Source organism: Stenella coeruleoalba, assembly GCF_951394435.1.
Source record: "Stenella coeruleoalba genome assembly, chromosome: 5".
Taxonomy (NCBI): Eukaryota; Metazoa; Chordata; class Mammalia; order Artiodactyla; family Delphinidae; genus Stenella; species Stenella coeruleoalba.
This window is the reverse complement of record NC_137150.1, coordinates 126,243,428-126,265,846: the sequence shown is the minus strand read 5'-3', so window position 1 is coordinate 126,265,846 and position 22,419 is coordinate 126,243,428. Positions and strand designations below refer to the sequence as shown.

The 22,419-nt window shown below is 36.9% G+C and overlaps 1 protein-coding gene across 1 annotated transcript in view; it reads right to left on the bottom strand.

Annotated features, from left to right (window-relative positions):
• Window positions 1-22,419, bottom strand: part of LOC307186598 (uncharacterized protein) — a 237,517-nt gene that overhangs the window by 104,268 nt on the left and 110,830 nt on the right. The window contains exon 3 of the mRNA XM_079921902.1: window positions 2,275-2,464. Within this exon, the coding sequence (XP_079778028.1) occupies window positions 2,275-2,441 (167 nt within the window). The 5' untranslated portion in view covers window positions 2,442-2,464. The remainder of the gene's footprint in view (window positions 1-2,274; window positions 2,465-22,419) is intronic.

Genomic DNA, 22,419 nt, shown 5'->3' with positions numbered 1-22,419 from the left:
ACAGGACAGGTATGATCCCTGCTGTTAAGGAGCTTACATTCAGGTGAAGGAGGTGGGAAAACAAACAAAGTGTCAAATAATTAAATAACTATTAGTGGTGGTAGCTGTGTGAAATAAACTAACAAGAATGAACTAGGGAATAATAGCAGAGAATAGATATTTCACAGGATAGTCTGGAAAGACCTCTCTGAGGAGGTGGCCTTTCTTTCAGACTTGATAATTGAACCACAGTCATGGTAAATTATGTTCCATGATCAGAATCTGAACATTTCAGCTATAAGGTACAGTGTAAAGACAACGAACTACTTCAATTAAACCTAAGTTACACGTCTCATGTCCCTCTAAAAGCATGACAATCATTTGGACCTGAAAATGTTGATGTAAAAAGAAGATAAATGAGTAGGTTCTCATGCTTTGTCTTCTAGTTTTATGAAATTCCAAACTCACTGTAAATAGCTTACAGAAATAAGCAGTTCATTGGGTTCAGTCCCTAGCAAGACAGCACACAGCACTTAATCCTCACCAGAGTATTACTGGTACATTCAAGTCTATAAGAGAAATAAATTTCAGCACTCAATTACCAGCTCTAGTCACAGTGAATAGAAACAGGGAAAGATGTATTTACCCAATGTGAGAATAACGTGAGTACTCAAGCAGTTTAGTTGCTTTGGTAAGCTGTAATAAATTATTATGTACTTTAGCCAATGGAATAGCCAAAGGTACATAATATATACAGTTCTTTCGAAGTTTTCAACAAATTTCAATCTGCTCTAGTTTGGAAATTTTCCTTTATTAAAAAAAAACTGTAGGCTTTATTGTAGAAAGATCATAAAATGCAGGAAAGCAAGGGAAAAAAAAGAAATAAAGTGTACCCCTGTGGTAGATCAAAGGTAATAATGGCCCGAGCTTGTCATTCATCCCTATAGCTATACCCTTTGTCTGTAACTCTACAGCAATCTCCCATCCTGCTCAGACATTTGACTCGCTTTAGGCCAATAAGATTATGATGAGTGTGACACAAACAAAGGCATGGAAGGCACCTGCATGATTGAGCTTACTTCTGCCACTGCCATAAAAAGGACATGCCCCAGCAAGCCCTCTTGTACCAGGAGGAGAATGAGGGATGCAAGGACCAGAGCTGAGTTGTCCCAGTCATCCTAGCAGGACCATCTTAGAAGCCACACAGATGTGGAAGAGAGCTTAGCCAAGCTCAGCAGAGCCCCTACCCAACCTATAGCTGACTGTAAACACATGCAATGAGCCCAGTCCAGGGCTGATCAGCTGAACCTGCAGACCTAGAAGCTAAATAAACACTTATTGTTGTATCCCACTGAGATTGTTGTTGTTTATTAAAGAGAATTATTGTGACAATCAATTTCTGATACACACACTACCCTGAAACAGAACAATTTAACATTGCTCTAATTTTACTTTAGCTTTTTGTCCAATTTATGGACTTTCTAAAGGTTAAAGATAGCAAACAACATCAGCATAAAGCATTATGAGTTCTAGTTTTCTAGATTTAATCATCACACTGGGCTAACAGAAATACTAGGAGAGAAAAATCCAACTGTAGTTCTGATATTGAAAGTTCACTACAGTAAATTAGAGTAATTTCTGATTTGCCATCCAGGCAATCAGCGAGGAAAAATTCTACGGGGAAATAGTAGGCTATCCCATCAGGTCAAGAAAGTAAAATGGGATAGATGTAGGGCATGAAGCTGGAAGTAGGGCTGGGTTGGGGGAAGACGTTCCAAATGGAAAGAATAGTGTGACACTTAGGACTCTTTCCTTGCCAGCAACTCTGGCCAACTTAGGTAAACAAAAGAACTTGTTAGAAAGTTTCTGGGTAGCTCACAAAATCAGAAAGAAAGCCAACCCAGCAAGCTTAAGTAAGGATAGGTAAGGGTAGTCCAAGAGAGCTCAGTAGCAGTAACATGTCTCTTCTGGATGCTTCCTCTAGAACAAGTCAGTTTTAACCCCCTTTAGCCTAAGTTGTTACTCTGTTCAAAGTTAAAGACCTGGCAAAGATTATCCAGATGTGCCAGGGTTACATACACTCCCTTCCCGCACTTACCGAGCAGGGGAAGAAGAGTAGGCCACTGTGGTTGACAGCTCTCCTGGACCCAAGGAGTGAGCGGGAGGGATATGTATAAAGTAAGGGGGAAGTGTTTCAGGACAGGCAAAAACAATACATGTCTACTAGAAACATGAAGAGCAAGTGAGCAAGAGCTCTAGTTTATATGAGACAGTAAAGGGGAATAAACCACCTACCTTAGACTGGATTCCAGCTGAGATGGGAAATGGTCCACACGCACCAAGGGATAGATGTCTCCAGAAAGGTCTCTCCATCTTAGCGAGGGCTGCTCCTCTCTTACCCTAAAGGAGCTTAGCAGCTGGGAGGTCTGTCTTGCCATGAAAATGTGATTGCTTCCCAGCATGGCTCTCACTGGCCCACAGGATACTGGAAAATAACCCAGTAAAAATAGCAAAGCATATGCATCAGAGCAAAGGCAATGGGGACCATGTGACTGACTCCAATGGGTGAAATGAATATGACCATAATTCCTAAAGAGAAATTCCCTATGCCCCATTATATTTTTCTACACCAAGTAAACTGAATTATTATACGAAAAATTAAATTTAAGGATTTCAATTGGGAAAATTTTTACATCACAAGGTATGCCAAAGTGAATCTTGTGCCACGCAAAGTTCTGCTGAATTTATCCAGAAATGATCCAATAGGGACAAGTAGTCAGCTAAAGCCCCCACATTTGCAGGGCTCAGGGCAAGAGTACAAACAGAGGCCCCTAGTCCATCTATCTTTAAAAGATTTTTAAAGAGTTAAATCAAGTTAATACACTGTTAAATAAGTCCTACACTTCTGCCTTGACAAATCCTCCTGCTTGACAACCTGGGAGCCCAGGTTCAAATTTAGAATTCTCCAACATTTTGGGGTAATTTGCCAGAACATGAAGTGAGGGAAGAGCCATCCCCCAGCCTCTGGCCTGAGGCCTGCTCCATTCCTTCCTACCCCAGCTCCATGTCACACCTCAAAGGCCTTCACAAACTCACATGTAGAAATCCCAGCTCAACAACTGAAGCTCAACCCCAAGGCCCCATACCCCACAATCAGCCTCCCCTTGGCCACACTTGGGAGCAGGGTATGTGTGCCAGTGCAATTATCTCCTCTTTTGATAACAGACTAGATATAAATTACAGGAAAAAATCTGTAAAAAATAAAAACACATGGAGGCTAAACAGTACACTACTTAATAACCAAGACATCACTAAAGAAATCAAAGAAGAAAAAAAAAATACCTAAAAACAAATGACAATGAAAACACGATGACCCAAAACCTTTGGGATGAAGCAAAAGCAGTTCTAAGAGGGAAGTTTATAGCAATACAATCCTACCTTAAGAAACAAGAAACATCTCAAATAAACAACCTAACCTTACATCTAAAGCAAATAGAGAAAGAAGAAAAAAAAAACCCCAAAGTTAGCAGAAGGAAAGAGATCATAAAGATCAGATCAGAAAAAAATGAAAAAGAAATGAAGGAAATGATAGCAAAGATCAATAAAATTAAAAGCTGGTTCTTGGAGAAGATAAACAAAATTGATAAACCATTACCCAGACTCATCAAGAAAAAAAGGGAGAACACTCAAATCAATAGAATTAGAAATGAAAAAGGAGAAGCAACAACTGACACTTCAGAAATACAAAGGATCATGAGAGATTGCTACAAGCAACTTTATACCAATAAAATGGACAACCTGGAAGAAATGGACAAATTCTTAGAAATGCACAATCTTCCAAGACTGAACCAGGAAGAAATAGAAAATAGGAACAGACCAATCACAAGCACTGAAATTGAAACTGTGATTAAAAATCTTCCAACAAACAAAAGCCCAGGACCAGATGGCTTCACAGGCGAATTCTATCAAACATTTAGAAAAGAGCGAACACCTATCTTTCTCAAAATCTTCCAAAATATAGCAGAGGGGGGAACACTCCAAACTCATTCTATGAGGCCACCATCACCCTGATACCAAAACCAGACAAAGATGTTACAAAGAAAGAAAACTACAGGCCAATATCTCTGATGAACATAGATGCAAAAATCCTCAACCAAGTACTAGCAAACAGAATGCAACAGCACATTAAAAGCATCATACACCATGATCAAGTGGGGTTTATCCTAGGAATGCAAGGATTCTTCAATATATGCAAATCAATCAATGTGATACATCATATTAACAAACTGAAGGATAAAAGCCATATGATCCTCTCAATAGATGCAGAAAAAGCTTTCAACAAAATTCAACACCCATTTACAATAAAAACCCTCCAGAAAGTAGGCATAGAGGGAACTTTCCTCAACATAATAAAGGCCATATATGACAAACCCACAGCCAACATTGTTCTCAATGGTGAAAAACTGAAACCATTTCCACTAAGATCAGGAACAAGACAAGGTTGCCCACCCTCACCAGTATTATTCAACATAGTTTTAGAAGTTTTAGCCACAGCAATCAGAGAAGAAAAAGAAATAAGAGGAATCTAAATCGGAAAAGAAGAAGTAAAGCTGTCACTGTTTGCAGATGATATGATATTATACATAGAGAATCCTAAAGATGCTACCAGAAAACTACTAGAGCTAATCAATGAACTTGGTAAAGTAGCAGGATACAAAATTAATGCACAGAAATCTGCATTCCTATACACTAATGATGAAAAATCTGAAAGTGAAATTAAGGAAACACTCCCATTTACCATTGCAACAAAAAGAATAAAATACCTAGGAATAAACTTATGTAAGGAGACAAAAGACCTGTATGCAGAAAATTATAAGACACTAATGAAAGAAATTAAAGATGACACAAATAGATGGAGAGATATACCATGTTCTTGGATTGGAAGAAACAACATTGTGAAGATGACTCTACTACCCAAAGCAATCTACAGATTCAATGTAATCCCTATGAAACTACCACTGGCATTTTTCACAGAACTAGAACAAAAAATTTCACAATTTATATGGAAACACAAAAGACCCCAAATAGCCAAAGCAATCTTTTTCTTTTTTCTTTTCTTTTCTTTTTTTTTTTTTTTTTTTTTTTGCAGTACGCGGGTCTCTCACTGCCGTGGCCTCTCCCGTTGTGGAGCACAGTCTCCGGAAGCACAGGCTCAGTGGCCATGGCTCACGAGTCAAGCCGCTCCATGGCATGTGGGATCTTCCCGGACCGGGACACGAACCTGAGTCCCCTGCATTGACAGGTGGACTCTCAACCACTGCGCCACCAGGGAAGCCCCAAAGCAAATCTTGAGAAAGAAAAACAGAGCTTCAGGAATCAGGCTCCCTGACTTCAGACTATACTACAAAGCTACAGTAATCAAGACAGTATGGTACTGGCACAAAAACAGAAATATAGATCAATGGAACAGGATAGAAAGCACAGAGATAAACCCACGCACATATGGTCACCTTATCTTTGATAAAGGAGGCAAGAATATACAGCGGAGAAAAGACAGCCTCTTCAATAAGCGGTGCTGGGAAAACTGGACAGGTACATGTAAAAGTATGAACTTAGAACAGTCCCTAACACCATACACAAAAATAAACTCAAAATTGATTAAAGACCTAAATGTAAGGCCAGACACTATCAAACTCTTACAGGAAAACATAGGCAGAACACTCTGTGGCATAAATCACAGCAAGATCGTGTTTGACCCACCTCCTAGAGAAATGGAAATTAAAACAAAAATAAACAAATGGGACCTAATGAAACTTAAAAGCTTTTGCACAGCAAAGGAAACCATAAAAAAGACGAAAAGACAACCCTCAGAATGGCAGAAATTATTTGCAAATGAAGCAACTGACAAAGGATTAATCTCTAGAATTTACAAGCAGCTCGTGCAGCTCAATATCAAAAAAACAAACAACCTAATCCAAAAATGGGCAGAAGACCTAAATAGACAGTTCTCCAAAGAAGATATATAGATTGCCAACAAACAGATGAAAGGATGCTCAACATCATTAATCATTAGAGAAATGCAAACCAAAACTACAATGAGATATCATCTCACACTGATCAGAATGGCCATTATCAAAAAATCTACAAACAGTAAATGCTGGAGACGGTGTGGAGAAAAGGGAACCCTCTTGCACTGTTGGTGGGAATGTAAATTGATACAGCCACTATGGAGAATAGTATGGAGGTTCCTTAAAAACTACAAATAGAACTACCATACGACCCAGCAATCCCACTACTGGGCATATACTCTGAGAAAACCATAATTCAAAAGGAGTCATGTCCCACAATGTTCATTGCAGCTCTATATACAATAGCCAGGACATGGAAGCAACCTAAGTGTCCATCGACAGATGAATGGATAAAGAAGATGTGGCACATATATACAATGGAATATTACTGAGCCATAAAAAGAAACGAAATTGAGTTATTTGTAGTGAGGTGGATGGACCTAGAGTCTGTCATACAGAATGAAGTAAGTCAGAAAGAGAAAAAACAAATACCGTATGCTAACACATATATATGTAATCTAAGAGGAAAAAAAATAAGTTCATGAAGAACCTGGGGGCAAGATGGGAATAAAGACACAGACTTACTAGAGAATGGACCTGAGGATATGGGGAGGGGGAAGGGTAAGCTGGGACAAAGTGAGAGAGTGGCATGGACATATATACACTACCAAATGTAAAATAGATAGCTAGTGGGAAGCAGCCGCATAGCACAGGGAGATCAGCTTGGTGCTTTGTGACCACCTAGAGGGGTGCGATAGGGAGGATGGGAGGGAGGGATATGCAAGAGGGAAGAGATATGGGAACATTTTTATATGTATAACTGATTCTCTTTGTTATAAAGCAGAAACTAACACACCATTGTAAAGCAATTATACTCCAATAAAGATGTTAAAAAAAAAAAAAACTGAATGACTTAAGACAACACAAATTTTATTATCTTACAGTTACAGAGGTCAGAATTTCAAAATTGGGTCTTATGGTGCTAAATCAATTTGTCGGCAGGACCGCACTCCTTCTGGAAGCTCTAGAGGAGCATCTCTTTCTTGCCTTTTCTGGCTTCTATAGGTGTTGCCTTCCTTGGCTCGTGGTCCTTCCCTCCAACTTCAAAACCAGCAGTGTAGGATCTTCAAATTGCTCCTGCCTCTCTCTTAAAAGGACATTTGTGATTACTTTTAGGGCCCTCCCAAATAATCCAGGATAATCTTTCTATTTCAAGATCCTTAATTTTTTTTTCTTTAAAAAAATTCTTTTTTTATATTGGACATAGTTGATTTATAATGTTATGTTAGTTTGAGGTGTACAGCAAAGTGATTCAGTCATACATATACATATATCTATTCTTTCCCATTTAGGTTATTACAGAATATGGAGCAGAGTTCCCTGTGCTATACAGTAGGTCTTTGTTGGTTATCTACTTTAAGTATAGTAGTGTGTATATGTTAATCCCGAACTCCCAATTTATCCCTCCCCCTTAACCTTTCCGCTTTGGTAACCATAAGTTTGTTTTCTATGTCTGTGAGTCTTTTTCTGCTTTGTAAATAAGTTTATTTGTCTCATTTTTTTTTAGATTCTGCCTATAAGTGACATCATATGGTAACTGTCTTTCTCTGCCTGACTTACTTCACTTGGTATGATAATCTCCAGGTCCATCCATGTTGCTACAAAAGGCATCAAGATCCTTGATCACAACTGCAAACTCCCTTTGGCCATGGAATATAACATAGTCAGAGGGTTGGGGGATGAAAATATGGACATTTTGGGAAGGATATTATTCTGCCTACCATACCATCTTAGAGTGGGAAGTCTACATTTTAGCTAAGTTTGTGAAGTTTACTCCTCCTTCAACTTGCTTCAGCCCCACTGGGCTTCCTAATATTCCTACATGCTCCAGGCATGCTCCCATCTTAGGGTCCATGTATGTGCTGTTTCCTCAGATGGAATATTTTTACTACAGATATTGACATGGTTCACTTCCTCACTTTCTTCCAATCTTTATTCAAAGGAGACCTTCTCAATAAGGTCTTCCCTAGAAATACTATCTAAAGTGACAACTCACCCCTTCCCCCAGACATTTCCTATCTCCCTTACTTTTTTCTCCTTGGAATTTATGAAGTTTCATGAAGACAACTTATTTGTTGTGTCACTTTCGGCCTGCCCCACTAGAATGTCGCTCCATGACGGCAGCATCTGAGTCTGCATCCACATCCCTCACGACAGTACTGTCTGGCACATGGTCAGTACTCAGTATGTAATGGCTGAGTTAGTTAACTGAATGTTCTACAGGGGAAGAGGGGAAAGTCCAGCATTGCTGGGGAAGAAGGCAAAAGGATGATGCTTTAGTTAGAGATCCCCTAAGAGAAGAGCCTAGAATAAGGACTTGGTTACAGTTATTTTGGAAGCTGATCTTAGGAAGCAGAAGTGAGGAAAGAAAGAGAGTCAGGCAGTGAAGGAGGAAAACCACTAGAGAGATGGTGCTTTAATGAAGTCTCTGTTATAGGCGTCAAGAGTGGGATTCTGCTACAACTGCTGAGAAAGCACTCATGAAATGCCTCCCAGAACTGATCATCTGCATGATGAGAGAGTGGAACATTTTCCCACTGGCTCCCATCTCCCATTGGACACGAATCCCTCCGCTATCCCTGCACCTCTGGGTTTCCCAATGTGAGCCAGCTGGGGGGCCCGTGCATTGAAGAAGGGTCTGGGGAAGACTACAGAGAGACAGATGCAAGTGCTTGCAGCAAGATCCTGTCAGGAAGAGAAGAGTCTGAGCTTCCACAGTCTGTCCACCACAGCTGTGGTTAAAATCAGAAGACAGCTGAGTAAATGCAACATGGGCACCAAGGGCCTCTGTTTCAGATGAGGACAACAAAGCATGAAGCATGTTCTTTACAACTCACTCTCACTTAATGAAGATTTCTCATTCTTTCCATGTGGCTTAAAAACAATAGTAATTCCTAATATTTATATAACATGTTCATACATATTTAGATGTCCCAATTTCCCCACAAGGCAACTATTACCATTGTTTTTCAAGGTTAAAATAAAAGAAAGGAAAATTAATATGTCTTATGGAGCTACCAATGTGGCAATCAGAGATAAAAAAGATAAAAATAATTAAAACAATTAGAGACCATTTTGCCCAGCAAATTGGCAAAGTTCTTCTTAGCATTATACTGCCCAGTGTCAGTGAGAATACAACGAGATCGCACCCTTGTACACTATGAAGGGAGAAACTGATATATCCCTTCCAGAGGGAAACCTGAAAATATGCACCAAACATTATTTTAAAATAGTCATTAATATGGAATACTACTCAGCCATAAAAAGGAAGGAAATTTTGCCATTTGCAGCAACATGGATGGACTTGGAAGGCATTATGCCAAACGAAATAAGTCAGACAGAGAAAGACAAATACTGCATGATATCACTTATATGTAGAATCTAAAAAAATACAACCAACCAGTGAATATAACAAAAAAGAAGCAGACTTACAGATATAGAGAAGAAACTAGTGGTCACCTGTAGGAAGAGTGAAGTGGGGAGGGGCAATATAGGGTGGGTGATTAAGAAGCACAAACTATTAGGTATAAAATAAGCTATGGGAAAAATAAAATAAGCTGCGGGGATATATTGTACAACACAAGGAATATAGCCAATATTTTTACAATAACTGTAAGTGAAGTACAATCTTTAAAAATTGTGCACCACTATATTGTACACATGTAACATATAATATTGTATATCAACTATACTTCAATTTAAAAAATAAAGTAAAAATAGTCATTCATGACACTTGATCCAGTAATTCCCTCAAAAGTGAGTAGAAAATTTATGAACAAAAATATTCATTGTAGGGCTTCCCTGGTGGTGCAGTGGTTGAGAGTCTGCCTGCAGATGCAGGGGACACGGGTTTGTGCCCTGGTCCAGGAAGATCCCACATGCCACGGAGCGGCTGGGCCCATGAGCCACGGCCGCTGAGCCTGAGTGTCCGGAGCCTGTGCTCCGCAACGGAAGAGGCCACAACAGTGAGAGGCCCGCGTACCGCAAAAAACAAAAACAAAAACAAAAAATATTCATTGTAGTCTCATTTCTAATAACAAATAATTGGAAACAACTGAAATGCTCCAAAACATAGGGTAGTAAAATAAAATGTGGTGTATCCGTATGTTCTTACCCTCTGCATGCCTCAAAATTCATGTTTTTGAAGAACACTCAATGACATATTGTTAGGTGACAAAGTATCATTTAAAACTATCCAGCATATGACAAATTTGGTTTAGGTATAAACATATACACATATACCATATATAAGTACAGCAGTGTATAACCGTATATGCATTAATATGCCTGAAGAGAAAAACACTAGAAGGAAGTAGAACAATATATTAATAATTGATAATTCTGAGTAGTTATCAGTGTAGTTACCTGAGTAGTGGTAGATAATTCAAGGCACTTTTTATTTTGTTTTTATACTGTTCAGTATGTTTTAAATTTTTAGATGTAAATTCAGAAATGATTGTTTCTCTTTAAATAAATAAAAGAATCAGTACTAGCTTTCCCCAAATTTATGACTTAATGGGAAAATCAAAACAGAATTACCATAACTTTAAAAATATTAAAATCAGGGGCTTCCCTGGTGGCGCCGTGGTTGAGAGTCCGCCTGCCGATACAGGGGAGGAGGGTTCGTTCCCCGGTCCGGGAAGATCCCACATGCCGCAGAGCGGCTGGACCCGTGAGCCATGGTCGCTGAGCCTGCGTGTCTGGAGCCTGAGCTCTGCAACGCGAGAGGCCACAACAGTGAGAGGCCTGCGTACCGCAAAAAAAGAAAAAAAAAAATCCTAAAATCAGTATCAGAGATTTATACATAAGTTACTTCTTAATCTCAACGATTCTTTGTTTAAAGGAAGAGAATTGCTAAATGTTCTAAAGATAAATAAGATACCAAATAATCTGTATTCTTTTAATTTGGATCCCTTACATTTTTCACTAATGGTTTTTGCTGTATTTGGGAAAACTAAGAACTAACCTCCCTCTTTTAAAACTAGAATTTTAAGTAAATCAATATCAAAGAGGTAAAGTGATCTACTGAGTCCTTTTGGAGGGAAAAACTATAGATTATATTGATTGTGAAAATTTTTAAGGGCAAATGAAAAGCAAGGCAGCAAACTTTATATTTAGATTCCTGCCCCTAGCTATAATAGAGTTAACCAAGCTACTTCACTTCATCAAGATCACAGGGGAGCCTGTCTGCAAAATACCTCTAAGGTCAGGCAGGGCCACTGATTCAGTCTGAGTTATAGAATAAGAGCCAGCCTTGAATAAAATTGGAAAGCCAACAGATTTTGTCTTCTGCACTATATGTGCCACACACATGAGTGGAAATCTATCCTTCTATGGAATTCCTCCTTCTACTCTATGCCTGCAAAGCTCCTGTCCTGTACCTGAACACACCCTCACTCTTGCCCCAGCTATCAAGGTTGACTCATAATAGATCATGCTGCCTTCCTAGAAGTAGCTTGACTATGCGACTCTCCCACTCCTCTACTTATCTGTCCCCAGTCTCCAACCAATACGGAGAACTACTTTGCACTTAAAAAAAAAAAAAAAAATTAACGGCTGATGAGGCAGGAAAATCGGTTATGAGGTTTCCTTCTTTCAGGAGACAGACTCAGATGAAAAAGGCCCTTCCAGCGGTCAGGAATAAGACAAAAGAATGGCTGTGATTGTGAGGACTGCAGATACTCTTGTCTGACAGATGATAGAAATACCCTGGGGTAGGTAAGCCTTCTGAGTCACAGCATCCCAATAGCCACCCATCCTGGTAATGCCAAGCCCTGACTGACAGCAATGTTAGCAAACATTTTTACATCATTTTGTTGGAGTTGGGCAGTAAAAAGGGAAGAAGAGAAGAGAGACAAGAAACGGGGTAAAACCTTAGAATCTGAGTTGATGGAAATGCCCAAGAGACTCCACAGAAACAGAAAGTTGGATATTCAACTCAACAGATCTATAGCTGAGGTGTAACATGCCTTTCCATTACCTGTGGCTTCAGTAAAGTTGGTGACACACAAATGCCTGTGTGCTTAATGGTCCTCACTGGAACAACTAGATGAGGAAAAGGATGAGAATTCTCAAAATGACTAAATGAGCCATTTCCTGAATTTCTTCAGCAAAATAAGTCTCTGAGACAAAAAAAGTTTAGGAAAAGTGTTTAGCCACATTTCTCCCTGGAAGCCTGCTGTGCTGCTTAGTCTCCTGGTCTTCAGCCACCACTGGGAGGGGGCATCTAGCCAATTTCATCTGACTCTCAGAGGTCAAGCTGTCTCAAATGACATGTGAGCTACAGAAGCTAAACTGAAACATAAATAACATCAGTGCTAACATGGCCAAAATAATGAGTCCTCACTGCACCAGGCATTTCCTATGAAAGTTACTGAACAAAAGCTATCAGGTCATGAGTTTCTTTTCTGTCATTTCACTTAAGTTTTCCTGGACTAGAAATTCTACCAAGAGGTATCTGAGCGACAGTCTCTCAGGAAAGATGAACCCAGGGCAAGCCAATTAGTACTTGTTGCCATGGATACCTGTAGATAATCTGAATGTATGACTGGTCATTATGTTGCTTCTTCAGGGTCTTAATGAAGATAACAGAAGACAGTTACTCAACCTGCCTGCTAGCTGGCTGGTTCAAACAAACAGAATCAGCTGGTAGCACACCAATATTTTTAACTCTTTCCTAGCTAGCTGCCTTTCCTCTTTCTCCCTTCTCCCCTCAACCCAAATAAAATGTAGCATTTTCCTGAATCTCTCAATCCAAACGTTACCCCCTTAACTCACCAGTGACTCACTTGCTTACATATGTGTCTCCCTACTTCTCTAAAATACCTTGTTAGATCAAGGACATGAATTTTACATTTGACATTGAGCTTGGCATTTAGGAAATGTTTATAATACCTGTTGAATAAATGAAAAGCCCTTTTGCCCTTCGGGGGTATTGCTCTTCCCTTGGAATTCTTCTTCCATGGCTTTTTAGATGTCTAGCACAATCTCATCCTTAGGTCTTTGATTCAACTGGAACTTTTTATTGACTCTTCTTATTTCTTTCTCTAAAGCAGCCTCTCCCTGATTACTTTCTTAGGCATCACTTTATTGATTTCTTCACAGCAATTGTCACAATCTGTAATTACCTTATTTCTTTCTGTACTTTTTCATTAATGTTTCTTTTATAAATTATCTGAGAGAAGGATCCTTGTTTGTGCTGTTTACAGCTTTCTCCTCAACACCCAAAACACAGAAGCCCTCAAATTGTTGTTGAAAGAACGATTACCATGTCTGAGTTGACAGGGGAGTTCTGTAATGGAGCTTTCTGCCCAGGACACAAACTAAGAAATACCAGCTACCCAAGAAGTAGGTTCTGAGTGTGATTGTTGTCTCTTATGTGCTAGGTTTGCACTTACTTGCTAGGTCTGTGAGGTGTGACACTGGATGTAACAGTATGAATCTTACCTATCTGTGTAGATGTCTAGACACAGAGCACCCTTGCCAATGGCAAGGCCATTGGCAGATGTCCAAATTCATGTTAGAGCTCTTTAGGGCTGCAGAAGGATTCTGAAGGTTTTCCTTTTACACACATATAAATCTTTGTGATCTTTGACTTTATTTTGTTCTGACAAATCCAACTTTTTTCTCCCCACACCCCTTTTCTTTAAGGGAGAGAGGATTTGGTTGTTCAGTCAAAAATGTTTCTAAGTCTTAAGTTAAATTATTTAATCTTGTTCCAAACTTCCCCCAAAACAGTGATATTTTTGGAATGAAATATACTTACATGTGAGCATTACTTACCATCTTAAGTACTTGAATAAATTTCCCTTTAAAGCTCTGTATGTATACACAAAGGCCTTCAAATATCTACTGAAGCACATTAATATTTTTCTTTGCGGAAACTTCAATTTATCTTGTTCTAAATGCTTTGATTATTTGATTTGTTTCCTAATTATGGCAAATCTTCCTTTAATGAGGGAATTAAAATTCTGGATAACGTCATCATGGGAAAACTAGCATTCTTAAAATTTTCTTTAGGACAAAGTTATGGTTTTGGAACATATGTTCATTTCCCTTAAGAGTTTAATGTTTCTTGATAAAGAGAATTTTTTTTCCTTGAAATTATGTTGCTGTCTCAACTTTGTATATAGTTGTTGAATAATCCATGTCAATTTCCTGTCAAAAGCTAATGTGGAAAAAATATTTTGTTGTGGCCAAACATTTTATTTCATTTCATGTGCAAATGTCACAAAATTGGTCAGTCAAGAAAAGTAAACTTGTATTTTTTAAATAAACCTTTATCTGCTTGAAAGTAGAAAGTGAATTATTGTGTGTGTGCAGGAGGTGGTAATGAAAAGCCATGTAGTCCAAAATAAGATAAAATTTGATGTAAACTTTTGTCAGTAAACATTCCACATCACGTAGGTATTTTTGATATATTTTTGTTACTCAAGTTCAGTATTTTTAACAAAACCAATTTTTACATCTCAGCCACCCTTCTTTCTCAGCCACCTCATCCTTTCCAATAAAGCAAGGTCCCTTCAGCCTGGCAACCAGGGTCTTCACAATCCATTGCTTGGGTTTTCTTTCACCTCTCTTTCCCAGACTCTATTTTTCAGGCACACTGAGGATGATTCTCCAACCTCAGATCATTGACATAAACATTCAGACTTCCGTGCTTTTCTTTATGATGTTTCCTCTTTATCCTTCCCAGCTATCCAGCCTGCATAACCAATTAATTCCTCTGTGCTTCCATTCAACTTGATATATCTACAGTTATCAAATTAATTGTTCATGCATCTGTCTCCCCATCGCCACACCTTCTCAACCTCTCCAGAACAGAAATCACTCCTAATTCATTTTTGTGTTCCTAGTACAGAGCATCATGTGGGCATACTCTGGCCTACGTAAACACATAACAGTTGTCTCAGCTTTGTCAATTTTAAAAATCTGCATGTATATTTTTCTGCTTTGTTCTGATTTTTCCAACTATTGCCAGCAAAGAAGTTATTATATATATATATATATACATATATATGCATAAAACATATCTATAATTAAAATGCTGTCAGTTAATATTTGCTGATTTAAATAATGGTCAAAGGAAATGATAGAATTTGTACTCCTTCGTATTTTTTGAAGGTCCTTATTGACTGTCATGTAGTATTATCCGGGTGAGTTGTTCAACTGAATATCCACATCTTCCATATTTTCTTTAAAACAGAGGGGAAATAACGTGCATTATTCTGAGGACTAGGGGGAAATATCAAGATTGCTTACTCATTAATAATTCTTACTAATTTAAATAACTCATATTATGTAAGTCACTGAACCAGGAGTATACTGGGAAATCAAGTGAAGAAGAGCATATTTGCTGAAAGCCCTGATGAAAACATTAGAAAGAGAATAAATCTACACCAAGAAATGATGTGTCTATTATTAGCAATCTATGATTTATATTAAAACAAAATCATAGATCAGATTAGCTGTCTCTCTCAATCTCCTAACATAAATTACTTTTCCACCTTTGTCTCTCTGGTACAATAGAAAATTGCACGAAATCCAGCTCTTTTTGTTGAAGTCAGATCTATTAATATACATAGGTGTGATTTTTTTTATGGCCATAACTTCATCTTTGATTTCACTGGATTGTAATAACACCATTGAAAACACTGGGGCTCAGGGTTTAGCAGTGGTGTGGTAAGTGAGGTTCTTCGAGGCCATGTAAACAGACTGTCTTTGCAGCCAGTGTAGCTATAATGGAAGGTCAGTCTAACTGGGACTACCATTGCTATGCATTTTCCAGCATTATCATATTTTTAGAGCACATAAAATATGAGAACTCTTATTTGTGTACATAAGAATCTGTACCAAGATTTCATTTTCTAAATGCCTATTAAAATAATAAGTTGCATAACTCTACCAACCTCTGGAAACTCTCCTTCCATGGCATTGGGTACAACCTTAAATTAAAGTCAATTTTTAAAATTCCAACAAAGAATACACTAAAATAATTAAGGGAGAGTTAGAGGAATAATAGGTAGAAAATAAAAAATGAAATGTTAATAAATAATTATTTAAATGCTACAAAGAGACTAGCTATCATTTTTTGTTTTGTCGATATCTAGAAAGAGACAAGAATTCTATAAGGAATGGTTGAAGAAAATCTACCTTCTGTTGTCACAAAGCACACAAAACATTTTCCCATGCAAAGTTTGCACTCCTCATTAAGACATTCCACATCATGTATGAAATTTTAAATTATTTAAAGATTAGCTAACATATTTCATTTTTTTTCTACTGCAGAATAAGCATACTTCTATAATGAGAAATACCTTTTGCACATTCTATAATCAGCAAAGCTGATTTTGATTTTCAGAACATCGCAACATTCGATAATTTGATTTTTCGAACCTTGTTTTCAGACCAGTTTTACAGAAAACAACATTTGAAGAGTGGGAAAGAAATAAGGCATAAAAGAATAAAATAACAATTTTGATTATTGGTGTACAGTAGTTCTTAAGCTCAAAAAAATAGAATATTGCACAAGGAAATATCCACTTTACAAAGGGATCATAATGATATGCAAAATGTTGCCAGTTTAGACTGTGCTCATTAAAGTTGTAAGACTGTAATCTTGTGACCTTTCTCAGAGGTGGCATTCAGCACTTGACGGTTGTCTCATGCTATTTGTATATGCATCTATGTGTAAAGAGATCAAAGTGAAGCCTGAAAGTAAACATCAAAGTGTTAGAATGTACTAATGCCTAATAGGATGTTTTTCCCATTATGGAACCAATAAAAAAATACTTAACCTAATTTGGGAGTTACTGTGAGCAAAAATTATATACATATGTGCATACATATATACACACACACACACCACATAATATATTGGCCTCCTTTTTTACAATAGTTTTATATTCTAAAAATTCTCAAGATAATACTATGATACTACTGCCCTCTCCTCTAGAGACCAGATGATATGGCAGTTCAGACTGTGGTTCTGAAGCCAAAATACTCAGGTTTAAATCTGCCTCTTCCAATCAAAGTGTACGAACTTGAAACAAATGGGACCTAATGAAACTTAAAAGCTTTTGCACAGCAAAGGAAACCATAAACAAGACGAAAAGACAACCCTCAGAATGGGAGAAAATATTTGCAAACGAATCAACGGACAAAGGATTAATCTCCAAAATTTACAAGCAACTCATGCAGCTCAACATTAAAAAAACAAACAACCCAATCCAAAAATGGGCAGAAGACCTAAATAGACATTTCTCCAAAGAAGACATACAGATGGTCAAGAAGCACATGAAAAGCTGCTCAACATCACTAATTATTAGAGAAATGCAAATCAAAACTACAATGAGGTATCACCTCACACCAGTTAGAATGGGCTTCATCAGAAAATCTACAAACAACAAATGCTGGAGAGGGTGTGGAGAAAAGGGAACCCTCTTGCACTGTTGGTGGGAATGTAAACTGATACCGCCACTATGGAGAACAGTATGGAGGTTCCTTAAAAAACTAAAAATAGAATTACCATACGACCCAGCAATCCCACTACTGGGCATATACCCTGAGAAAACCATAAATCAAAAAGAGTCATTAAAATTAAAAAAAAAAAAGAGTCATGTACCGAAATGTTCATTGCAGCTCTATTTACAATAGCCCAGACATGGAAGCAACCAAAGTGTCCATCAACAGATGAATAAAGAAGATATGGCACATATATACAATGGAATATTACTCAGCCATAAAACTGAACAAAACTGAGTTATCTGTGGTGAGGTGGATGGACCTAGAGACTATTATACAGAGTGAAGTAAGTCGGAAAGAGAAAAGCAAATACCGTATGCTAACACATATATATGGAATCTAAAGAAAAAAGAAAAAATGGTCATGAAGAACGTAGAGGCAAGATGGGAATAAAGATGCAGACCTACTAGAGAATGGACTTGAGGATACGGGGAGGGGGAAAGGTAAGCTGGGACAAAGTGAGAGAGTGGCATGGACATATATACACTATCAAACGTAAAATAGATAGCTAGTGGGAAGCAGCCGTATAGCACAGGGAGATCAGCTCGGTGCTTTGTGACCACCTAGAGTGGTGGGATAGGGAGGGTGGGAGGGAGGGAGATTCAAGAGCGAAGAGATATGGTGACATATGTATATGTATAACTGATTCACTTTGTTATAAAGCAGAAACTAACACACTTTTGTAAAGAAATTATACTCCAATAAAGATGCTAAAAAAAACTGTATGAATTGAAAAACTTACTTAACTTCATACTTTGGTTTTCTCATGTTTAAAATGAAAATCTACTTCATACAGTTGTCGAGAAGTAGCACTTAAAATATGAAAAAAGTAGAATATGAATATTACCTGGTACTGTTGTAATAAAAGTAACCCTTTCATTCCTGCTCTAAAATATTGTTAGAAATTAAGAGGTAGACAACATTTTTGTTCATTAATTATGTAGAAAAAACAATGATTGGGTGATTTTCTTTTTCCAGAAACTAATTATAAGTAGCATCACAAGTAATAGGTTTTCTGTGAACAAGTTTTGATTTGTCACTTATTTTCTATGTTCAGTGTTTGCTAATTCACTCATTTATTTAGTCATTTGGAGGGGAAAAAGAAACCTGAAAATAAAAATTTAATTTAATTTTATCCACATAAATATGTTCAATGTTAATAAATCTCTACTCTTCACACATCAAATTATTTAAAATATAATTCATCACTTCTAAAATAGTTACATTATAATTATTTTAGACTTTAGAATAAAATATGTTATCATTACTTTATAACTTATTAGATATTTATATATTGGGTAATGTCTTTCTCAGAAATAAGAAGAGTTATAAGGATGGGTCTGCAATACATAGTTAATCAATGATCCACCTTTTTTTTAAGGAATTTTTTCAGACCTATATGGTAGTAAGGTGTCTCAATTCCATTTGAGGTAGAAAATATTAGTTCTAAATAGACTATGAAAAGTTAAGTGTGTGTGTTGTAATCCCTAGAGCACTAAACAAACTATAAACCATATAAAGAAACATAGTAAAAAATACAATAGACAAACTAAAACAAAATATTAAAAACATTAAAAAAAAAACAAAAGGAGGCAGGAAAAGAAAAACAGAGGAATAAAAAGGAAGAAATAAAATAAATAATAAATAGTAGAGTTAAACCCAAATATATAAACAATCATATTAAATATAAATGATTAAGCAGACCAATGAAGAGACAAAAATTGTCAGAATGGATTTGTTTTAATGACCTAACTATATTGTTTATAAGACACTCATTCAAATGTAATGAACTATGCACTTTAAAAAGTAAAAATATAAACACTAATCACATGTAACACTAGTGTCACATGTAAACACTAATCACAATAAAGCAGGAGTGGTAGACTTAATACCAAAGTAGACTTCAGAGCAAAGAAAATAACCAAGGATAGAGAGGAAACCACATAATAATAATAGAGTCAGTTTACCAAAAAGCCAAAACAACCCTAAATCTGTATGTACATAAGAACAGAGCTTCAAAATACAGAAAAACTGACAAAACTAAAGAAATAGAGAAATCTATAGGTATATTTAGAAACTTCAAAACTCCTCTCATAAGTAGAATGTGGTTGCCAGGGGCTGGGGGGTGGGAGAAATGGGGAGGTATTGGTCAAAGAGTACAAACTTCCAGTTATAAGATGAAAAAGTTCTAGAGATCTAAGGTATAGCATGGTAACTACAGTTAACAATACTGTATTATATACTTGAAAACTGCTAAGAGAATAAGTCTTAAATATTCTTATCACCAAAAGGAAAAAATAATAACAGGTAATTATGTGAGGTGATGGAGATGTTAACTAACCCTACTGTGGTAATCATTTCACAATATAAGTGTATCAAATTATCACTTTATACATCTTAAAGTTACACAATGCTATATGTCAGATATACCTCAATAAAGGTAGGAAAAACAAAAACTCCTCTCCCATCAAGCAATAGAAATAGTAGAAAGTCAAAAAGTCAAAGTCAAAGTAGAAAGTCAAAAGTAGAAAGGTTACAAAAGGACTGTCCAACATCAACCAACTGTAATTAAGTGACATTTGTAAAACATTCCACCCAACAAAATCAGAATAGACATTCTTTCAAGTGCACCTGGAACTGATACAAAAATAGACTATATCCTGGGTTAGAAAACAAGCCTGAACAAATTTAAAGCAGTTAAATCATACAAAATATGTTCTCTGAAAATAATGGAATTAAACTAGAAATCAATAACATAACTATAACACGAAAAACTCCACACACTTAGAAATTAAATAACAAACTCCTACATAATCCATAGGCCAAAGAGGAAATCTCAAGGAAAATTATAAAGCAATTTAAAGTGAACAAAAGTAAAAATAAAACGTACCAAAATTTGTGGAATGCAGCTAAAACAGTGCTCAGAGGGAAACTTATAGCAATAAATGCTTATATAGGCAGCCCTAGCTTTGGACAGTTTCAGTATATATGAATTTCTGTTACCACAGTTTAACTAAATAATATCAGCCTCCCAACAACACTGTTCAAATTTTAGTTACTAAAAACTACATTTTTAGTATATATTTACTGTGAATAATTGGATAAAGTACAAGCTTTGTTTCTAGCTCTTTAGTCCACAAATCACTGTGTAAGTAACAGAAAAGCATCATGATCAGTGACCGATTACTTCTTTCAACGTCTATCAATAATTGGTCACTATAAGCTTATTACTTAGTTCATGCACAGACAGCAAAAAGTGTAGTGGTGTTGAATCCTTTATTCCCAGTGATAAACCCATCTGACATTTTCTAAAATGTATAATCAAAAGAGGAAACTGGCCAACAAAGAAGAATGTGCAGCTAAGAAGTGAAATGAAATTTGAATCCAACATAAATAGAGTTATAGAAGAAACAGCTGGCTGTGGAAATGTTGAGAGTGTAGCCGTTCAGGAGGTTCTGGAGGAGCCTGAGGAACTCTGTGCAGATGAACTTTTTGACAAACAAGGAAAGTGGTAGCAACCAAAAGGACAAAGAAGTCTCAAAGGAAATGACATTGACAAAACATCACATTAAAGAAACTATGGAAATAGTTCACAAGTTTTGATAAATAAAACATTTCATTTCTCAAAATTTATAACATTTTAAATTGCAGTATATTAAATAAGTATTAGTTTCATTGGTTATTTTCTTTAATTTGCCAAACACTTGCAACCAAGAGGAAGAAAGTAATGTATTTACGAAAATTGTTAACAGTCATGGAAAAAAATTAAAACTTTTCTATGATTATTAAGACTATTTTGTACCATTTCAGCTTACATGGTCATTTTTGCAGCCCAGCACGAGCAGGCAAAGCAAGGACTGCTTGTATTAGAAAATAAGAAAGGTCGCAACTCAGTAATATAAACTTCCAACTTAAAAAATTAGAAAAAGAGGGCTTCCATGGTGGCACGGTGGTTGAGAGTCCGCCTGCCAATGCAGGGGACACGGGTTCGTGCCCCGGTCCAGGAAGATCCCACATGCCGCAGAGTGGCTGGGCCCGTGAGCCATGGCCACTGAGCCTGCGTGTCCGGAGCCTGTGCTCCACAACGGGAGAGGCCACAACAGTAAGAGGCCCGTGTACTGCAAAAAAAAAAAAAAAAAAAAAAAAAAATTAGAAAAAGAAAAGTGAAACAAAGTCAAAACAAGCAGAGGAAGAAAAATAATAAAGTAATTAAGATGAGAGCAGAAATTGATGAAACAGAAAAAAAAGAAAAAAATCCAATGAAACCAAAAGTTGATATTTTAAAAAGACCTCTAGCAAGACTGACAAAGAAAGAGAGAGAAATTACTGATACAAGGAATGGGAGAGAACATATCATTACTGACCCTGCAGATATTAAAATTATCCTAAGACTATACTACAAACAACTATGCACATAAATGCAACAACTAAAATGAAATAAACCAATTCCTCAGAAACTAATCCAAGATGAAATAGACAACCTGAATAATTCTGTTATCTGTATCTCATAAAGAACTGAATTTCTAGATAAAACCCTTTTGAAAATAAAATCTACAAGCCCAGATGGCTTCACTAGTAAATTATGTCAAATACTTCAAGAAGAAATAATACCAACTTAACACGGTCTCTTCCAGAAAACTGGAGAGGATGGGACACCTCTCATTTTAGAGGCCAGTATTACCCTGATAACAAAATCAAACAAAGACAGTGAGAAAAGAAAACCTCAGACCAATACCCCTCATGAAACAGACACAAAGAGATCCTCAATAAAATTTTAGCAAATCAAATC